This window comes from Echiichthys vipera (assembly GCF_963691815.1).
Source record: "Echiichthys vipera genome assembly, chromosome: 14".
Classification (NCBI taxonomy): domain Eukaryota; kingdom Metazoa; phylum Chordata; class Actinopteri; order Perciformes; family Trachinidae; genus Echiichthys; species Echiichthys vipera.
Window position 1 is genome coordinate 12335244 of NC_139839.1, and position 18756 is coordinate 12353999.

General features: G+C 39.6%; 1 protein-coding gene across 1 annotated transcript; it reads right to left on the bottom strand.

Annotated features, from left to right (window-relative positions):
- Window positions 1-8334: 8334 nt before the first annotated feature.
- Window positions 8335-16773, bottom strand: LOC310956505 (von Willebrand factor A domain-containing protein 7-like). The gene is made up of 16 exons (XM_083926753.1): window positions 16749-16773; window positions 15538-15740; window positions 15167-15427; window positions 14796-14889; window positions 14570-14698; window positions 13040-13226; window positions 12767-12936; window positions 12442-12554; window positions 12215-12331; window positions 11426-11659; window positions 11214-11346; window positions 10808-10936; window positions 10547-10639; window positions 10189-10469; window positions 9798-10091; window positions 8335-9670 (listed from the first exon to the last, which is right to left on the bottom strand). Exons 2-16 carry the CDS (start codon window positions 15727-15729, stop codon window positions 9245-9247), a joined length of 2853 nt encoding a protein of 950 aa, XP_083782879.1. The 5' UTR covers window positions 15730-15740; window positions 16749-16773; the 3' UTR covers window positions 8335-9244.
- Window positions 16774-18756: the final 1983 nt, after the last annotated feature.

The window sequence follows — 18756 nt, forward strand, 5'->3', positions numbered from 1 at the left end:
TTTCGAAAGTGGAATATCATCTTTCTGGTGGGGAGAAGAACCAGAGCTAGCTTGCAGGAGCTGGAGCAGCACCAACGAGATATACTGTAGTATGGCTAACCTCTATGCATGTCAGTGGGTCTGGAACCAAAATTCTGGAGGTGGTCTGTGGAATATCTTCTTAAGATTTTATTTTATTTTATATATCCTGAGGTAAATTGCTTTGCTGCAGTTTCACCACAAAATGGGAAGAGTTCCAGTATATAAATCTAAAATAACATCAAAGCACAAATCCAAAATATATCTATCCATCCCTCTACAACTGCTTGTCCCGGGGTTGCAGGGGTGATATCGGGGGTGACATCAGGCATGAGGTGGGGTACACCCTGGACAGGACGCCAGTCTATTACAGGGCACATAGCGAAAAACACAGACAGAGACAACCATTCACACTCAAACCTACAGGCAATTTAGAGTCATAAATTAACCTAACGTGTGCATTCCTTTGGACTATGGGAGGAAGCTGGAGAACCTGAAGAAAAACCACACAGACACGGGGAGAACATGCAAACTGCATTTCCCCAGCATTAATCATATAATAGAAACAGGTTGGCGGTAAGGATCAGTATAGGTGGGTTGCATAAACTGTAGACATGTATGTAAAATTTGAAATCTGAATTTCAGGACATGTTTACGACAGAATGTTCATAATTATTTCCCATTACGTCCCTTAAAGCACTTGTAAGAGATGAGTTATACTAAAAAAAAATCTGATGTAATCCACAAGAGACAGTAATCGAGAGAAAACGGGTAACACTAATACAGAGCAGAACAGGGCTGAAATGTGTCTCCGCTGTCCATCTCTCAACATGATGAGTAAGAGAAAGAAAGAAAGAAAGATTTCCTTCATAAGTGAAATTAGTAGCAGAACACCTCAGACCAAAGATTGATGATATGGCCGCAAAGTGGATCATCAGATCTGCGACCATTTGCTGAAAGGGAGGAACTGCCAACTGATCATAACCTGATGATGAGTTGGATCAGATGGTAAATTACAACAGCGAAGGAGGCTGTCGAGCTGAAGAAGGGTTTGGTTAGCCTAGGGGTTAGGGTAGGGTGTGTCTGTTGTGATATTTTTACTTCCATAGCTCATAATAACAGGTTGTGTTGCTCTACCTGGCCACAGATAACGGCATGTGCTTCAGTACAACTAAAAGAATATGCTCCCATTCATGGCGACTGACTTGTCATTAGAAAAACATTTAGAAATTTTAAATTTTAAATATTCAGTTGCAAATGCAAAGAAGCTTGAGCGTCTACCCCATGTTCTGTTCATGTATAGGTTGCAGTGATACTCATCAGCTTGTATGTAAAAGCTGTGACAGCATGTGGATGGTGTTGTTTTTTGTGTGTGCGTGCATGCGTGCGTGCCTGCGTGTCTGTGCGTGCGTGTGCGTGCGTGCGTGCGTGTGTGCGTGTGCGTGTGCGTGTGCGTGTGCGTGTGCTTGTGTGTTTATGTGTGTCATCATGGAAAAATGTGGTCCTGGATATTTTGGCAGGAACTACCACAATGGTGGTTTTGAGTTATTTGTGAAGTGTTTATATCTCTGTCCTTCTATCTGTCTATGTAGTTGGCCCATGGGTGGAGGGTAGGTATGTCTGTTTGAATTCTTTCATCTGCCACAGCAGACAAATGTGTGTGCAAGTACAATGGAGGACAATACTTCCCTCCATGGCCACCCCTGAAATCTGATTGCCCCCCCCCAGATGCCACCCCAGTCAGAGATCATGGGGGCATCTTTACAAGGTTGCAACAGGGTCTAGCTTCAATTTAGAGTGCATATACTTTTGTCTAAAAGGGGCCAAATAACGCTCTAAAGTTAGGCTTAATGTTGACAAGTGCAAAACTGGCCAGGCCATTTTCAAAGGGGTCCCTTGACTTCTGACCTCAAGATATCTTAATGAAATGGATTATGTGAGTACCCACGAGTCACCCCTTTACTCCCTTCTTTACAAACATCCCCACTTTATGACAATCCGGACAGTTTGGGGAAAAAACATTTTTTTCTCTTGCAGCACACATGATTTTGTCACACTGGCCCTTCAAAAGGATAATCACAGCCTCCTGAAACTTTACAAATACAAACTAGAGACCTAGGTCATTCAAAAAACATCTTAAGTCTAGATTTACAACTGAGCTCTCTGCAGCCTCTTAACTCCATGCCACCCCTGCATAAATCAGTGCCTCACTTGGGCCATGCTAGTCAAAAAAGTCTGGGCAGGCCCCTGTTTAAAGCAATCTGACGCAACACACAGTTGCACTCGTCACAGTCATCCGTCCTAAAAGCTGCTTGTGGTAGAGGAAGTTTTGTAAATCACTTCAGTGCATGCCAAACATTCACATGACATTATTAAAGCAAGGAGCTTCGCACCTATTTATGTGACATCACATTTCTGCAAACCACTAAAACATTGATTTGAACTGTTTTGGTAGTCCTTTCATATCTGTATGCAACTGACCAGGTGTTCAATCGACAACTACTGTATATAACAAGCCTCACACCGCATTTAGGACAGAGGTTGGGGTGGATGGTTGGGTCATAACACACACCGGACTTTCACCCGGTAGACTGTGCGGTTTGTGTCCCATTCATGTCCCAAAACATGAAAGTGGAACTTATTTTAGCAGAGACGATTTAGAGGAAGCCAAATCATCTTTGTGCGTATTCACAACATTAAACACGTGTTTAAAACAGTGACGCATTAAAAGGTGTCTGTATGTGACGAGTAGGGAGAGCAAAGAAAGGTTGCGTTGGCTCAGAAAAGTTGAGATTCTACATATCTGTGGTTTGCAGAAACAATGCCAACATTTTATTCTGGCAATGTTGGCATTCTGTCTAAATCGCAGAAACATTATTTATAAACTGAACATAAGATCACAATAATGTATCGTGATTAAAGAATATTTATTTTGTGCTTCCAGGAAAATAAAGTTTGTTGTGTGGGAAGTTCTTATACTCCCGCCCATTAAGGCCTCAGTAGTGACATCACATTCTGTGATGTGTTTAGGAATTGAAACTATTTGTATTGACAAGTGAGGTGCTATTGATTTACAGACAGGTATATATATTAAAGGTTACTACCATAGCTATTAGTGTGACTCTCTCTGGGTGTGTCTGCGTCTGTTTGAAAGGTTTCATCTCTACTTCTCATGACAGGTTGTGTGAGAAACCAGTTTTTGTGGTTAAAGTATGCGACAGCAGCAGCTGATGCTGTGTGAATTTTGTGCATCAGTACAATAAAATGACTAAGAGAGGGCAATGATCAATGACAATGAGTCACATCACTTGTACGTTTTCAAGGCAGTCTCATGCAACTCACAAACAGTTTTATAAGTTTAAGTAAAACCGGTCAGTCCATCGGTTTTGAAAAAAAGTGGTAAAGAAGTTTTGTAAATCATAAGAAAATGAGCAAATTTCCCCTTCGGCCAACTTCAAAAGGGGATGTGAATGTCCATCCATCCATCATCATCAACCGCTTGCCAAAACGGGAAAGCTGGTGCCGATCCCAGCTGACATTGGGGGTGACCCTTGACAGGACGCCAGTGCACATAGAGAAAGACAAGCATTCACACTCACGATCACACCTACAGGCAATTTAGAGTCATCAATTAATTCAATTTTAATTCAATTCAAATCAATTTTATTTACAGTGCCAAATCATTACAAAGGTTATCCCAGGACACTTTACAGAGTAGGTATAGACCCCACTGGGACAGGAACGTCAGACAGACCCAGCTCTATGGAGGACGGCCATCTGTCTTGACCGGTTGGGGAGAAAAGACAAACAGATGGAAAGAGGGACAGCTCCAGAGATGCAAGCAACCATAAAAGTAACAGTAACTATAATAATAGCTATATTAATGTGAATATGACTTTTATGTTATGGCAGTTAATATAGTAGATAGAAAGAAACAAGTACAGCCAAGGTGACAGAATATGACAATGATACCAATTATGGTGGTAAATATGATCAATTTTGAGTAGTGGTAATAACAGCTGTGATACAGTGAGACATACCACTGATGGTGTTTTTATAGCTACAAATTTTAGAATATAAAAGGTTTTTTAACCTAACACCTGCATGTCTCTGGACTGTGGGAGGAAGCTGGAGAACCGGGAGAGAACCCAAACAGACACAGGGAGAACATAAAAACTCCACAAAGATGGCCCCGAGCCCAGATTCGCACCAGGAACCCTCTTGCTGTGAAGTGACAGTGCTAACCACCACACTACCGTGCCACTGGGATTGAAAATGTTATATCTTTAAATTCTATATATATAGTTAGAGATAGAATAAAACCGCCCAAGAAACATTTACAAGGATTGCTGTATCAACAATCCAAACAATATTCAAAATTCGACTTGGTTAAGAGCGCAAAACAAGTAACAGTAGACAGTAAAGGATTTATGCAGCAGAAATTAAGATACAACAACTTACAAGACTCGCTCTTTCCAGTGGTTCAGTTCTCTTGTTCTCTTCTCAGTACTCCTTTTAACAAACTGGAAAAAGAAGACGACTACTCATAACATCAGTCAACCTATGCTATCCTTTACACTGATTCATGAAGTTGTTTGTCCAATAGAAGAAGAGTGCTAGGATTCCTGCACTTGGTACCCTTGAGCAATCTGCGTGTCACTGTTCTCAAAACCCTGCAGGAAACAACTTCCAAGCTAGCAAGATACATTGAGCTCATCTGTATGAAATCTGAGAAAAGGTCAACTTGTGAACGTATAGCATGAGCAGATTTATGACAGGAGCTTCTCATGCAATATGTTTTAATTTGGATCATTTTTAGTCTGTAAGTAACAGAAGAATGACAAAGCAATCAAACCTTAATATCTCATGGCAGATTTCCTTTAGACAACAAAATATTGTGTTGGCTTCTATCAGCTGCATCAGTTACCAGATCAACGGTGGCTGTTTGACCCATTCATTTCAGAAAAAAGTATTCAGTGTTTTCTTTCCAAACACAATTATATCTCTGGATAACTCTCTTCATTATAATTGTGGATAAGATTATGCTTATTACAGTGCCTATATAAATTGAACTATATTTTAAAATAGTCACTTTTTTTGTTTTACAGCATGTAATGATAATAGGATGGATGGATGGACTTGTACTTAAATAGTGCCTTTCTAATCTTCTGACTACTCAAGGCGCTTTCACAGTGTTTGTCACATTCACCCATTCACACAGACATTCACACTGATGGAAGTGGATATCTACATACCATCTAATCTAACCATTCATACCACATTTACACACCCATGCGCAGCAGGGGGAGCAATTCAGGGTTCAGTGTCTTGCCCAAGGACACTTCGACATGTGAACCGGGGGAGGTGGGGATCGAACCGCCAATCTCTCGAGTGGAGGACGATCCACTCTCCCACTTATCCACAGTCGCCCACAATACTTAAAACATATATTTTTCAAGCATAATTTACACATTTTGCCTAACAACATTCAAGTGAATATCTTTTTTCGAAATTTCTTAAAATTAATAAAATATGAGTAAATAAAAAAGCAGGGATGGAAAAGTGATCAGTCCCCAGATTTCATACTTTGTGGAGACACCTTTTGCTTTAATTACATCCATCAGTATGTTTGGATCTGTCTCTACCAGCTTTGTGCACCTAGACTGGGAAATATTTCCCCGTTCTTCCTGCAGAACTGTTCGAGTTCAGTCAAATTCTGTGGTGAGCAGCGATGGACTGCACTCTTCAAGTCCATCCACAGATGTTCTGTAGGATTCAGGTCAGGGCTCTGACTCGGCCACTCCAGGACATTCACCTTCCTGTCCTTTAGCCACTGTGTTGTTTTTATGGTGGTGTGTTTTGGGTGGTTGTCATGCTTGAAGGTGAAGCACCTGCCCATTTTAAAGTGTCTAACAGAGGGACGCAGGTTTTCCTCAAGAATTCGTGTGGACTTGGCAGCATCCATTTTCCCTTCAGTCCTGACCAAGTGCCCAGTCCCTGCTGAAGAGAAACAAGCACACAACATAATGCTGCCACCACCAGGCTTCATTTAAGGGTGGTGTGGTTTGGGTGGTGTTCTGTGTTTCGTTTCCACCAAACATAGAGCTTGGAGTTCAGCCCCAAAGGTTCAGTTTTGGTCTCATCTGATCATATAACCTTTTGCCACACGGCATCAGAATCTTCAATATGTGTTTTTTTTTTTTACGATACTCTTTTTTGCCACCCTGCCATACACATTTGTATAAATTATTAGTCTCTCCAATTTATTAACTGGCGTCCTGTCCAGGGTGTACCCCGCCTCACGCTCAATGTCAGCTGGGATCGGCTCCAGCACCCCGCGACCCCGACAGGGACAAGCGGTTGAAGATGAATGAATGAATGAATAAATTAAAAAATGTAATACTGCGGATATATTACAAGATTATTTTAAGGATATGTAATTATATAAACCACCTTTTAATTTTACTTCTTTGAATGTATATTTATTTATGCTTTTTTTATTGTTTTATTTTTTGCCTTTTTATTGTATTGTGTTTTAAGTACTCTCTCTCTTTCTAAGTTCACTTTTGTTATGTCATTATAATTTAAGATTGTAATGTTCATTGAAAGGAGAAATGACTGCCTTATGTTTATATACTTTTTTCCCTCTTTTGAATACGATGCCGAAATGTTCTACAAATGTTTTTATCATGATCTTTGTGAAATTTGCAAATTAAGTTGTAAAAAAACGAACAACCACAACGCACCTCACAGGTAAGTTAATGTATCAATATTTATGAGTAGCCTAACAGTTATGCTATATTGTGTTTAGCCCTGTACATTGCTTGCTTTTGTAACGTTGAATTTATTGTGGTTGTCACGTCAAATGCACCTTTCATTGATGCTGAAGTAGCTGACGTCATATTGGTAAACGCAGGTTGCCAAAGTTTAATAATCCGTGCCCTCAATTTAATAAACCGTGTGCACGGTTTAGAAAACCTTGCCCTCAGTTTAGTACATGGCTTCTTGTTTTTCTTGACTGACACCAGGGGGGCTCCGTAATAATGTATACATCACGCTGGAAAAATATATTTTATTATGTATTATCATTTCAGGCTGTACAACAAAAAAAAGGGACTGTTTGAAAAGGGTATTGTGGCTTTCTATAGGCACTGTATCTAAATAAATAGGTCTGCAACACAGATTTATACAACACGAGGGATAGTATACAGTGAGCCCTGCATCTGACAGTGAATAACAAAAGAAACAGAATCGCTACAACAGTTCACATACTACTAAAGCCCTGATTTAGCCAGTGTGATGTCCTCCACAGTCAATAAGACCTTGTGAAACTAACAGCGTATTCATCGTTTTTATCAATATTAAAATACGAAAAAATTTAGATTGATATAGTTTGTAATGGCTGCTGACATTCACAGAAACATGTTCCAAATCTGATGGATAGATATATTGATTATATATTACATCACAAATTTGCATCCTGTTGGCCTTGGCAGCCATTTTTCAAAATGGCCACAAGCGGTTGGTCAAACATTACTATCCTATTGGACCCACATGCAATAACAGACATAATCTAGATCCTGAGACCCTGAGAACCAAATAAAATATCACTTACAATAATATGGATTTTACAAAGTAATTGGCCAGTACATTATATCATACATTCATTATACTATATTGCAGTGAATCAGTAAATTTCTTTGTTGTATTATTTTGTTTGATGGTGTATACAAAAGCTGGCCATTCCACCTATTGGGTGCCTTTTTCGTCCAAACCAAACTGTATGCCCAGTTGAGACGCCCTAAATAGTGTAATACAAAAAGGTCTTGTGTTCTTGACTTACGAGGTTTTTTCATGAGGATGTACTTCAGTACCTCACTATTTTCTACGAGTCAGGGAATGGCTCAGGGATGAGTCATTCTTTCATCCCTAGGGGGAGCTCAGATGTCTTTTTACCTGTTAAGTTCAGGAAGAAATCATTTCTCTACTGCTCCTGTGTGAAACAATGGAAGAGGTCATGTTTGATAAGTGTTTTCTTCATTTTTCTTTGAATGTTATTCTCTTTTTTTATGCCACACTTTACTGATAATAACCATTTACAAGTGTTTATAATGTGAATTGTGAATATAAAGTTTTGCAATCTTAAACTTGATGTTTGACTTGAAATTCAGTCGAAGCGATACCACAAACTGGTTTATTGATTTGTTACCAGTTATGGGGATATCTAATATATTTGTTACCCTAATGATGTAATGTAATCCAACACTTTAACTGTCCCCATACACCTTTCTCCCCAAAGGACCACAGTGGTGAAAATGATGTTTTTTGCTTTATTGTGTCATCATTTTTGCTTATAATCATCCGTGTAAAGAAGCAATCCTCACATGTATATATAATCTTAAATGTAATTATTCAACAACAACATTTCCGTTCCACATCTTAATATAAGCAGGGGCCCTGTTTAAATATGAATGAATGATCCTTGGTTGAAGTATCATTAATAAATTGACATGTTTACATGGCCTACTTCTTAATGAAAACCTATTCATGAAACAATTAACTTTTTAAATAAAGTTTTACACTGAGACAAAGTACCGTGTAATACATCATGTGGCTAAAGTAGTTATTAATGCATAGCTTAAATATGTTATGAGTGTTATGTTATGTCATGAGTTTCACAGCGTATCAGCCAGTTGTAGGTAGGAAAGTTCACATAGCTAAATCCATTTATATCACCGAAGGCAGACCCAAGATTAGAAACACCTCTGAGTGTAACACAACAGGCACTACAATGTAATTCAACAACACAACAAACTACAGCCTCCAAAATGACTATAAAGTTGAATTATACCTCTCAAAAATGGCTTTAATAAAAACACTTACTTAACACAACAACAAAAAAAAACTACCTTGCCATAATGATGGTAATGGATGGTATATTCAGTTTACAATGGTACTGTCAATGATACAAGTAATGAGTCATCATTCTGCCAGTGCTTTGACACAAAATGTAACACTTCTAGCTTCTTAATTGCATATATTTAGGTTTATGAGTGTCATACAAAACCAGTACTTTGTTGAACAGACTGCATTAGCATGGGCTATGTGTACCTAATAAACTGGCAACTGTGTGTATCAACTGTAGTATGTTGTTGATTTTCCAAAGCCAAAAAGAACATTTTAAAATCAAACTCTTCCTCATTACATTAAAACAGCTGAGCCTCATTTAAAATGGTGAATTTAGCCCTAGGAGTGTGATGCTAAAGCAAAGGAGAAAAGACTGAACAACTCTGAAAGACAAAGACCCAACAGTTGGTGTTGGGCTACTGGTGGTTGTACTGACGGTCGCTTTTTGCTGGACTTTGTAGGAACAGGACGCTACATTACCCACTTGATCCACAGCTATCAGCTCCACATCAGGTGAACAGCAGGACGCACTGTAGGAAACCAGCATTTTGCTCTCGCTGTCAGCAACCAGGCTGGTGTCCAGGGTACCGTTGCCCTGTTTGAGGCTAACACGGTCAACAACCGGCCCTTCAGCCCCGTCAGTCACCTGAACGGAAAGCTTCCACATCAGTGAGATGCAATCACTATCAGAGCAGTTGGACTCCAGGGTGAGCAGCTGACACACGGGCAGAGTGAAATCAGTCACCTATGAGGAGAAAAAGTGAAGTCTGACAGTTTAACATCAGGGGTTCGACCAATAAAAAAAGATGATGAAAGGATTAAATAAGCAAGATAATCACCACTTTAACATTTACTGAAATATAGAGAGTTACCGTTTTAAGAACAGTGAAACGCAGCACAACATAGTTGGTGTCTCCGTCTCCTGGAGCCTCGGCCATAATGGTCAGGGTGACGTCAGTACCAGACGGGGTGTTAGAAGGTGCAGTGAGGTTCACTGTACCATTAGCACTGCCTCCAGTATCCAGGATCAAAGTGGACGGGAAAGTTAAAGTATAGCCTTGGTCATTGGTAGCTTGGATGCTGAAGGTTCCTCCTGCACCGCTCGTCGTCACAGAGAAGGGAACTGATAGTGGTATTCCTGGTACTAAGACGGTATTTGAATCAGGCTGAAAGCAGAAGAAAAACAGTCAGTGTCAGTTGTATGTTTAAAAGAGTGTGGCTCTTAAAAGTCATATCATGGGTTTTCAGATGCATTTTACTTACAGAAGTCACAGTAACAGTAGATGCTTTCATGCTGGTCAGTGACTGCCTCTGGAAGTTTACTGAGGACGCTTTGGAGGACCAATCGTTGGTCCGTCCCTTCACAACCACCACAAACTCCTCTGCTGGTATCCTGTCAAATCGAGTTAAGAAGTCTCCTCTACCCTGAGCCTCCACGCTGCCATGAACCTCTCCTGACCCCGACGTTTCAGTCAGAATGACTTCTGTCACCGTGGCAGACTCACTCCCGGTTACCGTCACGATCATCAGGCTACCATTAACACCTTCAGAAAAAGAGAAAATACACTGAAATATGCTGAAGTTAATCATGCTACTTTCACAGAAACTCTGTATCCTTTACCAGCTCTGGGGCGACTGTCTAAAACATCAAAACCTCCATATGGACCCGAGGAAACCTCCAGGAAGTCAAACAGGACGTCAATGGGACTTTGACCTGCAAATAAAAAAAGAAAGAAATCAAAGAAGCCACATGCAAAACATACTATAGCATTTGCATTGTGTGATTTGGATGAACCAGCCAGTAAAGGTAAAGTATTATACCTAAATAACAAAAGTTAAGTGTTCATAATGTGATTCAGCCACATAATCATGAAGTTCTCACCTACGACCTTCAGAGTGTAGGGATTTGTTGACACCATTTTGATTTTCCACAGTCCAGTTTCTTCTTTTAGCTTCAGAGTCTGGAAGTTTCCCACTGTCTGGGACGATGTGAGCAATGATTCTGACTCACCTAAAAACAAAGCCAAAGGCAAGCAATGAACACACTGGTGAAAAGTCCAAGACTTAACAAACTTCTTTTCATTTTTATCAATGAAAATTTTCAATTCTTTAATCAGTTGGTGTAAAGCACAGTAGAAGCTGGCACCATTGTCCATCAGAACGTCCACAAAGTGGATTTAAAATACTTTTTCTACGCCACTACAACATTTTTCTCTTTATTTGGAAATTAATGCTTGTCAAATTAAACATAACATCTTAAAAATGATGAATTTGCGGAAAAGTATCACCTGAGGGGCTGATGAGAGTAACATCGACAGACTCTCCAGTGATATAAACTACGACGTTTTTGATCGTATCGTCCACTGTGAAGTTGAATTGTTGAGTATTTCCTGGATTCCTGACTGCATACAGAAGAGCCACCTACAGAAGATTAAATGAAACTGGTGACACAACGGAAGTTTTTAAAGCTATAAAAGTCATTGGTAACGGTCAGTTATACCCGAGAGGAGCTGGTGGACTCTGTGACGATGCTGTTGGCCACAGAGAGCTCAATCTTACTGACTTCAATAGCCAAACCTCCTGAAGCCTGAGCCAGTTCTCTGTACAGCTGAATATCTGATTCCACCATCCGCCTGTTTCGTTGGTGTTGTGGTTGTTGTTGTTGTTGTACTTGGCTGTCACTACTATGTCTTCTACGACGAGATCCCAGTACGTTAGTAATCATGAAGTTTACCTGGAAATAAATGGAAATGGGGAATGAGAATTTGAGATGCAAAGATCTCTTCTTCATAGGGGCTTCATATTTTAAGTGAAGGTCTTTAATATTGGTTCATGTTTGTAAAAAGAAATATTTAATTTGCAAAAAAATGTATATTTATTTTTGCATCTTTTTCAATGTCATACATGGTGAAAACTGTACATACTGTCATGATTCTATGTAATTTAATTCTAAAATCATGTCTGTGTCTGTGACAGTCTGTGTTGGACAGTCCACATATTTGGTCCAAATACTGGATGGGCTGTCATGATATTTAGCACAGACGCTCATGTCCTCCTCAGGATGAATTGAAATAACAGGTGATCCTTTCCATCCAGAGCCATCACCACATTAAAGCAGCACTTTGTGTTTAATGCTATTGGCAAATGCTAGCATTCTAACACGGAAAACCACAATGGTGAACAATGTCGTCAGTATGTTAACATATTCACTGTGAACAAGTTAACATGCAGACATGTGTCAGTGACAGTGCCTACACTGAGTTTTCTGACACTAAGTGTAGATACTCACCACAGACTTGGTCCGCTCTATGAGTGCAATCACTGTGCTTTTCAGGTGTGCGTCTTTAGCAACTGCATCCGTGAAGAGAAAGATCTCAGAATTAGGAGGAGCGGCCGTTAAAGCCAGCTGTGTGAGGAAGAGAAGACAGCAGTGATCCAGTAGTTTGACTTTTAACTTTTCTCCTATCGTCAGGTTTTGCACAGACAGATTTTGACGTCTCATATTCATCACAGCACCTGAAGTCCTGAGAGGCTCCTTTCCGGAGTATCTCCTCCACCAGCTGCTAATAGTGCATTAACAACATCCTGAAAGACTTTTGGGTCTGTAGTCTTCGTCAGTGGCCCAAAATCTGGGGTTAAGGTGGAGATAGGGGAAAAACATCAGCACAAAAAAAATCTGCTGGTTTCTTCATTGAGTTAGTTACAGTTTAGCAGGTTTAGGCTTTATCGGTTAAAGGTCAAATTCAGAAATTCGACAATGCAATCAACTCTTTCCTTCACTTCAGAGGAAAAACAAACTAAACAGGATTGTAAAGTCTAATCGGGGACATTAGGATCCTACCTGGATCACTGAAAGGAACAAGGATGTAGATTGAGGGTTCATCTTCTGTTCCCACTTTACTGTTGATTATAGAGGAAGTGGTGCTCCTGACTGCTACAATTTCATCATACATGCTTGCTGTTGTGTCGAACACGAAACAAAGAGCTTTACCTTTGGAGACTCCCATCATTCTGCAGGACGAAGAGAGAAGGAAGGAAACAAAGAGATAAGATATCTAAAAATACCCATTGCAATCCATCTCCCTAACTGACACCTGCAGACTGGGTCTCATACTGGAGGAATGGTTTGTCACCAGCAGCCCATCGAATTTCCTCCAGTAGCTCGGTGGTTGCAGCTATCGCCATGTTTGCTGCTTCTGTGTGGAGGTGTCCGTGGCTGGCGTCCAAAGTGTCTTTGCTGATCCCACCCTTAGGTTCGGTCTTACTTGTTTGATCATGTTTACCTCCATGGCTGCATTTTCCTGTTCAGCATTAGAAGCATAATGAGAACAACGTCTTTCATACAACTTTTAGCTTACAGCTAAAATTATATTTTGATTCTATTGTTTCTGTACTCTAAACATGCAATAACTTAATATTGGCCACTTGGGGGCAGCGCTGTGAATGTGCTGTGAACACAATCAGTTCAGAAGAAGAAGAGAGGAAGAAGAATTACTTTCATTTATCCCGCAAGGGAAATTCAATTTTCAATCAGTTTAAATGGATTAGGCCTAACTTCTTTGCTTATAGCTTATTTACAAATCCAGCAATAACAGAGCAACATTATTCATTTGGAGTTAGGTTTGTGTTCTCTTGATGAATGTAAATTAATATTCTTTCTTTTTTAGCTATGTTTCTTCTCCGATGGAACTGCCAGGACAGGGTAACATATTTCCCTATGGAGACATTAAAGTATATATATTTTATCCTATCTTATCATGTTTTTGGTCTCTGCTGACTGCTGAGGGAAATATCTGGTTCTATCTTCACCAGCTAGTCACAAACTGTTCTTGTCTGCCGTTTGTTGCTTAGCAGGTAGACTTTTGCATCCACTGTACGTGTTTTGAAAGCAGTGAGACTGAACTAAATCGATCAGGATGAGAGCTGGACAGCTAATCACTGAGCTGGATCTCGCTTTAGACCTAGGTACCAGCAAGCCCCAACCACAGCGACTTCCTGGTTGGTCCAATACGGAAGTGCCAAAAAACTGCAGTTCTCCGAGTGTCCACTAGGAGTAGTTTGCATAATAGAGCAATTTCTCATTGACTCCCATGTTAAACAGGCCATTTTCACAGAATAATTAAACCTATTTAAGGCCTGGTACAAAAAAACATTCTAGTCTGTATGTTTAGGAAATATCTCCATGACAACACAGGGGGATTTTTTAATCAACAAAGTACCAAAGTTTATGAATAATTAGGTGCGCTGCCTCTTGAGTGACAGCTAGCTGCTGGCTCTCACTTCTCCTCGGAGGTATATGTCAGCTAGATGGACGTATCATGCCCTTTTTTGGTAAGAGGAAATGAGGCGGAGTCAAAGTCTGAAAAGATGGCGACTCCCGTAGGCAAGTACGATTGGATCAAGTTGAGAGAACGGACCCTGATTTTTTTAATACAGTCAATGGGTACCAGCCTGGGTCCATGTTAACTGCCTGTCAGCTGATTTCACGTTAAGCACATAGTTTTAGCTTGTGAGCTGTAACATGAACTTCCCATTTACATTTACCAGCCTATATGGAAGACATGAATTTCTGATTTCTCATTTTATGAATGGCGTCCTCTACTGTAATTTAAATGTAATGCAGACAGGTAGGTACTTTCAATACCTTTTGGTTTGTTAGATGACTGAAAATGAAAATATCCTGAGGTAAGTATCTTGTCCCCTAGGATATCCTCCAAAATGTTGTTCCTGCAGTCGTCTCCATCACAGTCGCGACAAGTTGCTCTGCTTTCAGCTGAAAAAGAGAGCATTTTGTCAGTGTTTTGTTTTTTAAATGATCACGTCATTTTTTTCTCATCATGTGTTTCTTTTGTTTCAGTAATCTCTTTTACCTGCTGTTTTTCCAATGTCAGCGTTTGATTTAATCAGATTGGAGTTTGGTAGTGTGTTTCCAATTTCCACATAATTACTATGACTGTAGAAGTCCTGTTAAAGGAAGACAAGTCAAATATTTACAACAGCATCTATAATTTAACAGCTATACCTTTAAATATTCATAAAACTTCTTCAGGAATCTTCATTAAGCCATTTTGAAGATGTCTGTTGTAAAATGAAAAAAACTGCAGTGTATAGTGTAGTACATAGTTCAGAAAACTGTGGTATTAAACACTGCTGTGCTGCTTGCTGAACTTGACTGTTAGTTTTGAAGTGTAACATTTGTTTAAGAGACAGTAACAGAAACAAAATGGAAAATAGAAAGTACCTGTAAAGGGTGCAAAATTTTCCCCAGTTTGTCTTTTGCTGCTTCAAAGTTATTTCTCTTGTTGCTGGCCTTCACAGCTGATAATCCTTCAGTGATGACTTTCCTTCCCTCTGAAAATTGTTCATTGTCAAAGTGATAGTGTGGGTGCAGGAAATGAACTATATCCATTCGACGATTCTTTTTTTGGATTAACTTGATGGTTTCTTGGAAGCTCTTGGATGATGCTTCACAAGCAACAGCAACAGACTCAGGAGTCATTCTCTGTGGAGACACACACATTCATATTAATAATTTAGAATATTTATTAATAATACAGGCACTGTTCATTTGAAATATAAAGTAAATGTAATGTGTCTAAATAAAATTCTCACAGGAAAAGTGAAGTCTTTGCCTTCAGCCAGGGCCCGAGCCTGGCACACCTGCGCAGTGACATTTAAGATCGCTGTCTCAGTGATATCCTCATGAATCACAGACTCTCCTCTGGATGGGACAAAAAGGTTCATACGAAACCCAAAAACCCCAGTCTGCAGAAGCAGGAGACACAATGCAGCCAACCAAGACATTGTTCCACGGTCTGTCAGAGAGAGATGAAAAAAAGGCTGCTTTTACTGTTTTATCAGAGATAGCTTGTGACGCTAACACAGTGTTAGTTATTCGTCACTCCAGAGAGTCAACTTCAGATCTGACTGCCATGAAATTTGGTTGGGATCTACATTCATCCTAAGAGGATGAGGAAGAGTTTGGTGATCCCTTGGCCTTTGATCTAGAGCAAGATTGATTGAGTTAGTCGAGTCAGGTGTGATCTTGCTTGGTTGGAATGAAAACCTGCAGCCACACGGCCCTTTAGTGGATCAGTTTGACACCCCTGATCTAGAGCTATAGTCAGGTTAAAATTATCTCATTGATTAATATTTTTGATTTTGAATACATTTTTAAAAGTTGAAGATAAATTGAACTGATTGCATACAAAAATCCATGTTGTTCCCCATGAAGAGCACAAACAATGTATATAGAAATAGGGTTTCTTTTTTTGTTAGAAAATCAACCAAACATAATTTATTCTCAAGTAGACAAACCTTTGCATAAAACTGGATGTAAGGCTGTGAACCACGTTTACCACAACAAAACAGAAATTCTCCAGCATGCAAATAATCAGAGCAGCTCACACATCATTACAGCCTCTCCTTACTTCACGTTCTTACAAAACTTTGTAGTTAAAAATACTGTAGATATCCTAACTTAATACCATCATTTTGAATGTGCTTAAGTACAGATTTGGCCTTTGGTTTTCTGGTCAATTGACATTGAATTTAAAGTTAAAGGACTACTAAAGGGTAGTTTTTAAAAAAAGTTATTATTAGTAAATTAGTTAGTTATAAGTTATTATATATATTTTCCATGAAGATGTAAGCTACATTCTTACATCCTCAAAAATACAAGAATGTGTTTACAATATGTAATGTATTTACGACACAGTGTCACAACATTCATTTAGATTTAAATATATGTAAATGTATACAAATCTAAAAATCTGACAAATTTTTTACAATACCAATTAGTATCAGATATTAATATACTCTACCTTAGGTGTTGATGTTGTCTTGAAGACTATTTACCTTTTGTCACAACTTATTTTATAATACTCCATGTATAGGGTGGAGTCAAAAGTTTGCTGGACGGGTTTTACCTGTTGCCTTGGCCTTTGCCTTTTTTTTTTTAGATAACTAGAAAGCAACACAAACATAATTTCCTTTGTCTCCTTTGTGGTGCAGGGAATCAATTCCACTAAAGATCCATTTCTCAGAAAGAAAAAAAGCACAAATGCACACACTAATCACCTTTGTCTTGATTTATTGAGAGTTGCTGTTTCAATATGTGGAAGAAAACATGTCTGAGAAAGTGAATAACAGGATAAGGTCACAGTGTACTTGGGACATAGGCCTGATAAGCACACATTCTGTTTTGAGAATATGAGAACTATATTTGGGCATGATGACGTCTGGACACAAAGTAGACCCTACTGATGGTAAATGTATAATTGTGAATTGGAAAGACCCGATGGGGCATGTAAACATTGTCAGCACACGACCCTCAGTATAAGAGGGGAAGTTCTGTTAAGAGACACTTATTCTGTGATGAGAGTGTGTTGACCTTGATTCAATAAATTCCCCTTGATGGCTGCGAGACTTCTCTGCTGACTCCGTCTTGTAGACTGGGACACTCCTCCGCAGTCATGTGTCCTGGGCTCATTGGGTGGTTCGGGTCTCACAACATCAGACACCCTCACGCAGGCTTTGCTAATGGATTATATGGCCCCCTTCTTTGCCACACCCTGTATTGCCCAGTTGGTTGAAGACTTTGCAGAGTGAGCGTTCTGAAAAGCCTCCAGAGCCCACCTCTATGGGCTCATAGTATGTATGTATGTAGCCTTTGCCCTGGCACCATTTCCACCAGTTCCTGGTACTTTTCATGTTTCCTCTCATCCACTCCTTCAATATGCTGGGCTCCAGGATGATCACCTTCTGAGGTGATGATCATGTCTGACCGGAGTGATGTTGTTTTTGAAATTTCCACTGTTTGCCGGTAGGTGGCCATGGAGGAGACCCATCTTTGTTTTTTGGTTGTGGTCAAGCTTCGTCAAAGATGATTGACGTAATTTGGGGTATCATGTTGTTTGCTCTTACTGATGGCAGTGGCTACGCTCTTAACAACCACATTAAGCACCTAGTCATGGCACCACCAAAAGCAACCTTCCCCAAGGGACTTTGGGCATCAGCCGCGGATTTGTTCTTCCAGCAAAGTGGCAGTATGTGAACTACAATTAGATTGTCCTCAAGAAGCTGAACCATTACGTGCAAGCTTGTTGGGTAGGGGGTCTAAATAATGCTCTAAATAAGACTAAGGGAGAACATTTGCATGGCCATTTTTAAAGGGGTCCCTGGACCTCTCACCTGAAGATATCTGAATGCAAATGTTTTTTAAGAGTACCCACAAATATTTGCTTTCTCTCTATTCTCTCCATTGACCGCTGTTGATTATTTTTAAATGCCCCTTTAATGTTTTATGTTTTACGTAATTTATTGCCTTCTTGCCAAAATATGCTAAAAATAAACTTGCCTTGCCTCATGATGACATGTAAGAAACCTGTTTTTGCAGCTAAAGTACCTGACAGCAGATAATGGCATGTGCTACATTTTAACGACTTAAAGAGGACAATAATTCCCACACCCCCTCATATATCTTTACAACTATATACATTTTTAGAAATGCAGAATTTTAATTGGACAGTGCAATGGTGACATTCATCCTTTTAAATGCAACTTTTCAAAAACTACACAAGTTGTAAGTCAAAAATCACTTGAACACTGAAAATCTCACTTCAAGATATTTAAAGCCTCCCTCCACACAATATATAGACCTTATACACAAAACAGCTACAAGGCATAACCGGTTCAATTCTCAATGACAGTTCCCATGCACACAGAGTTTCAGCTTCTCCCCTCTGGGTGCAGGTTGACAGTCACTATGTGCAGAACAAAAAGACACAAAAACAGTTTTATCCATGCAGACATTACACTGAGGAATAAGGC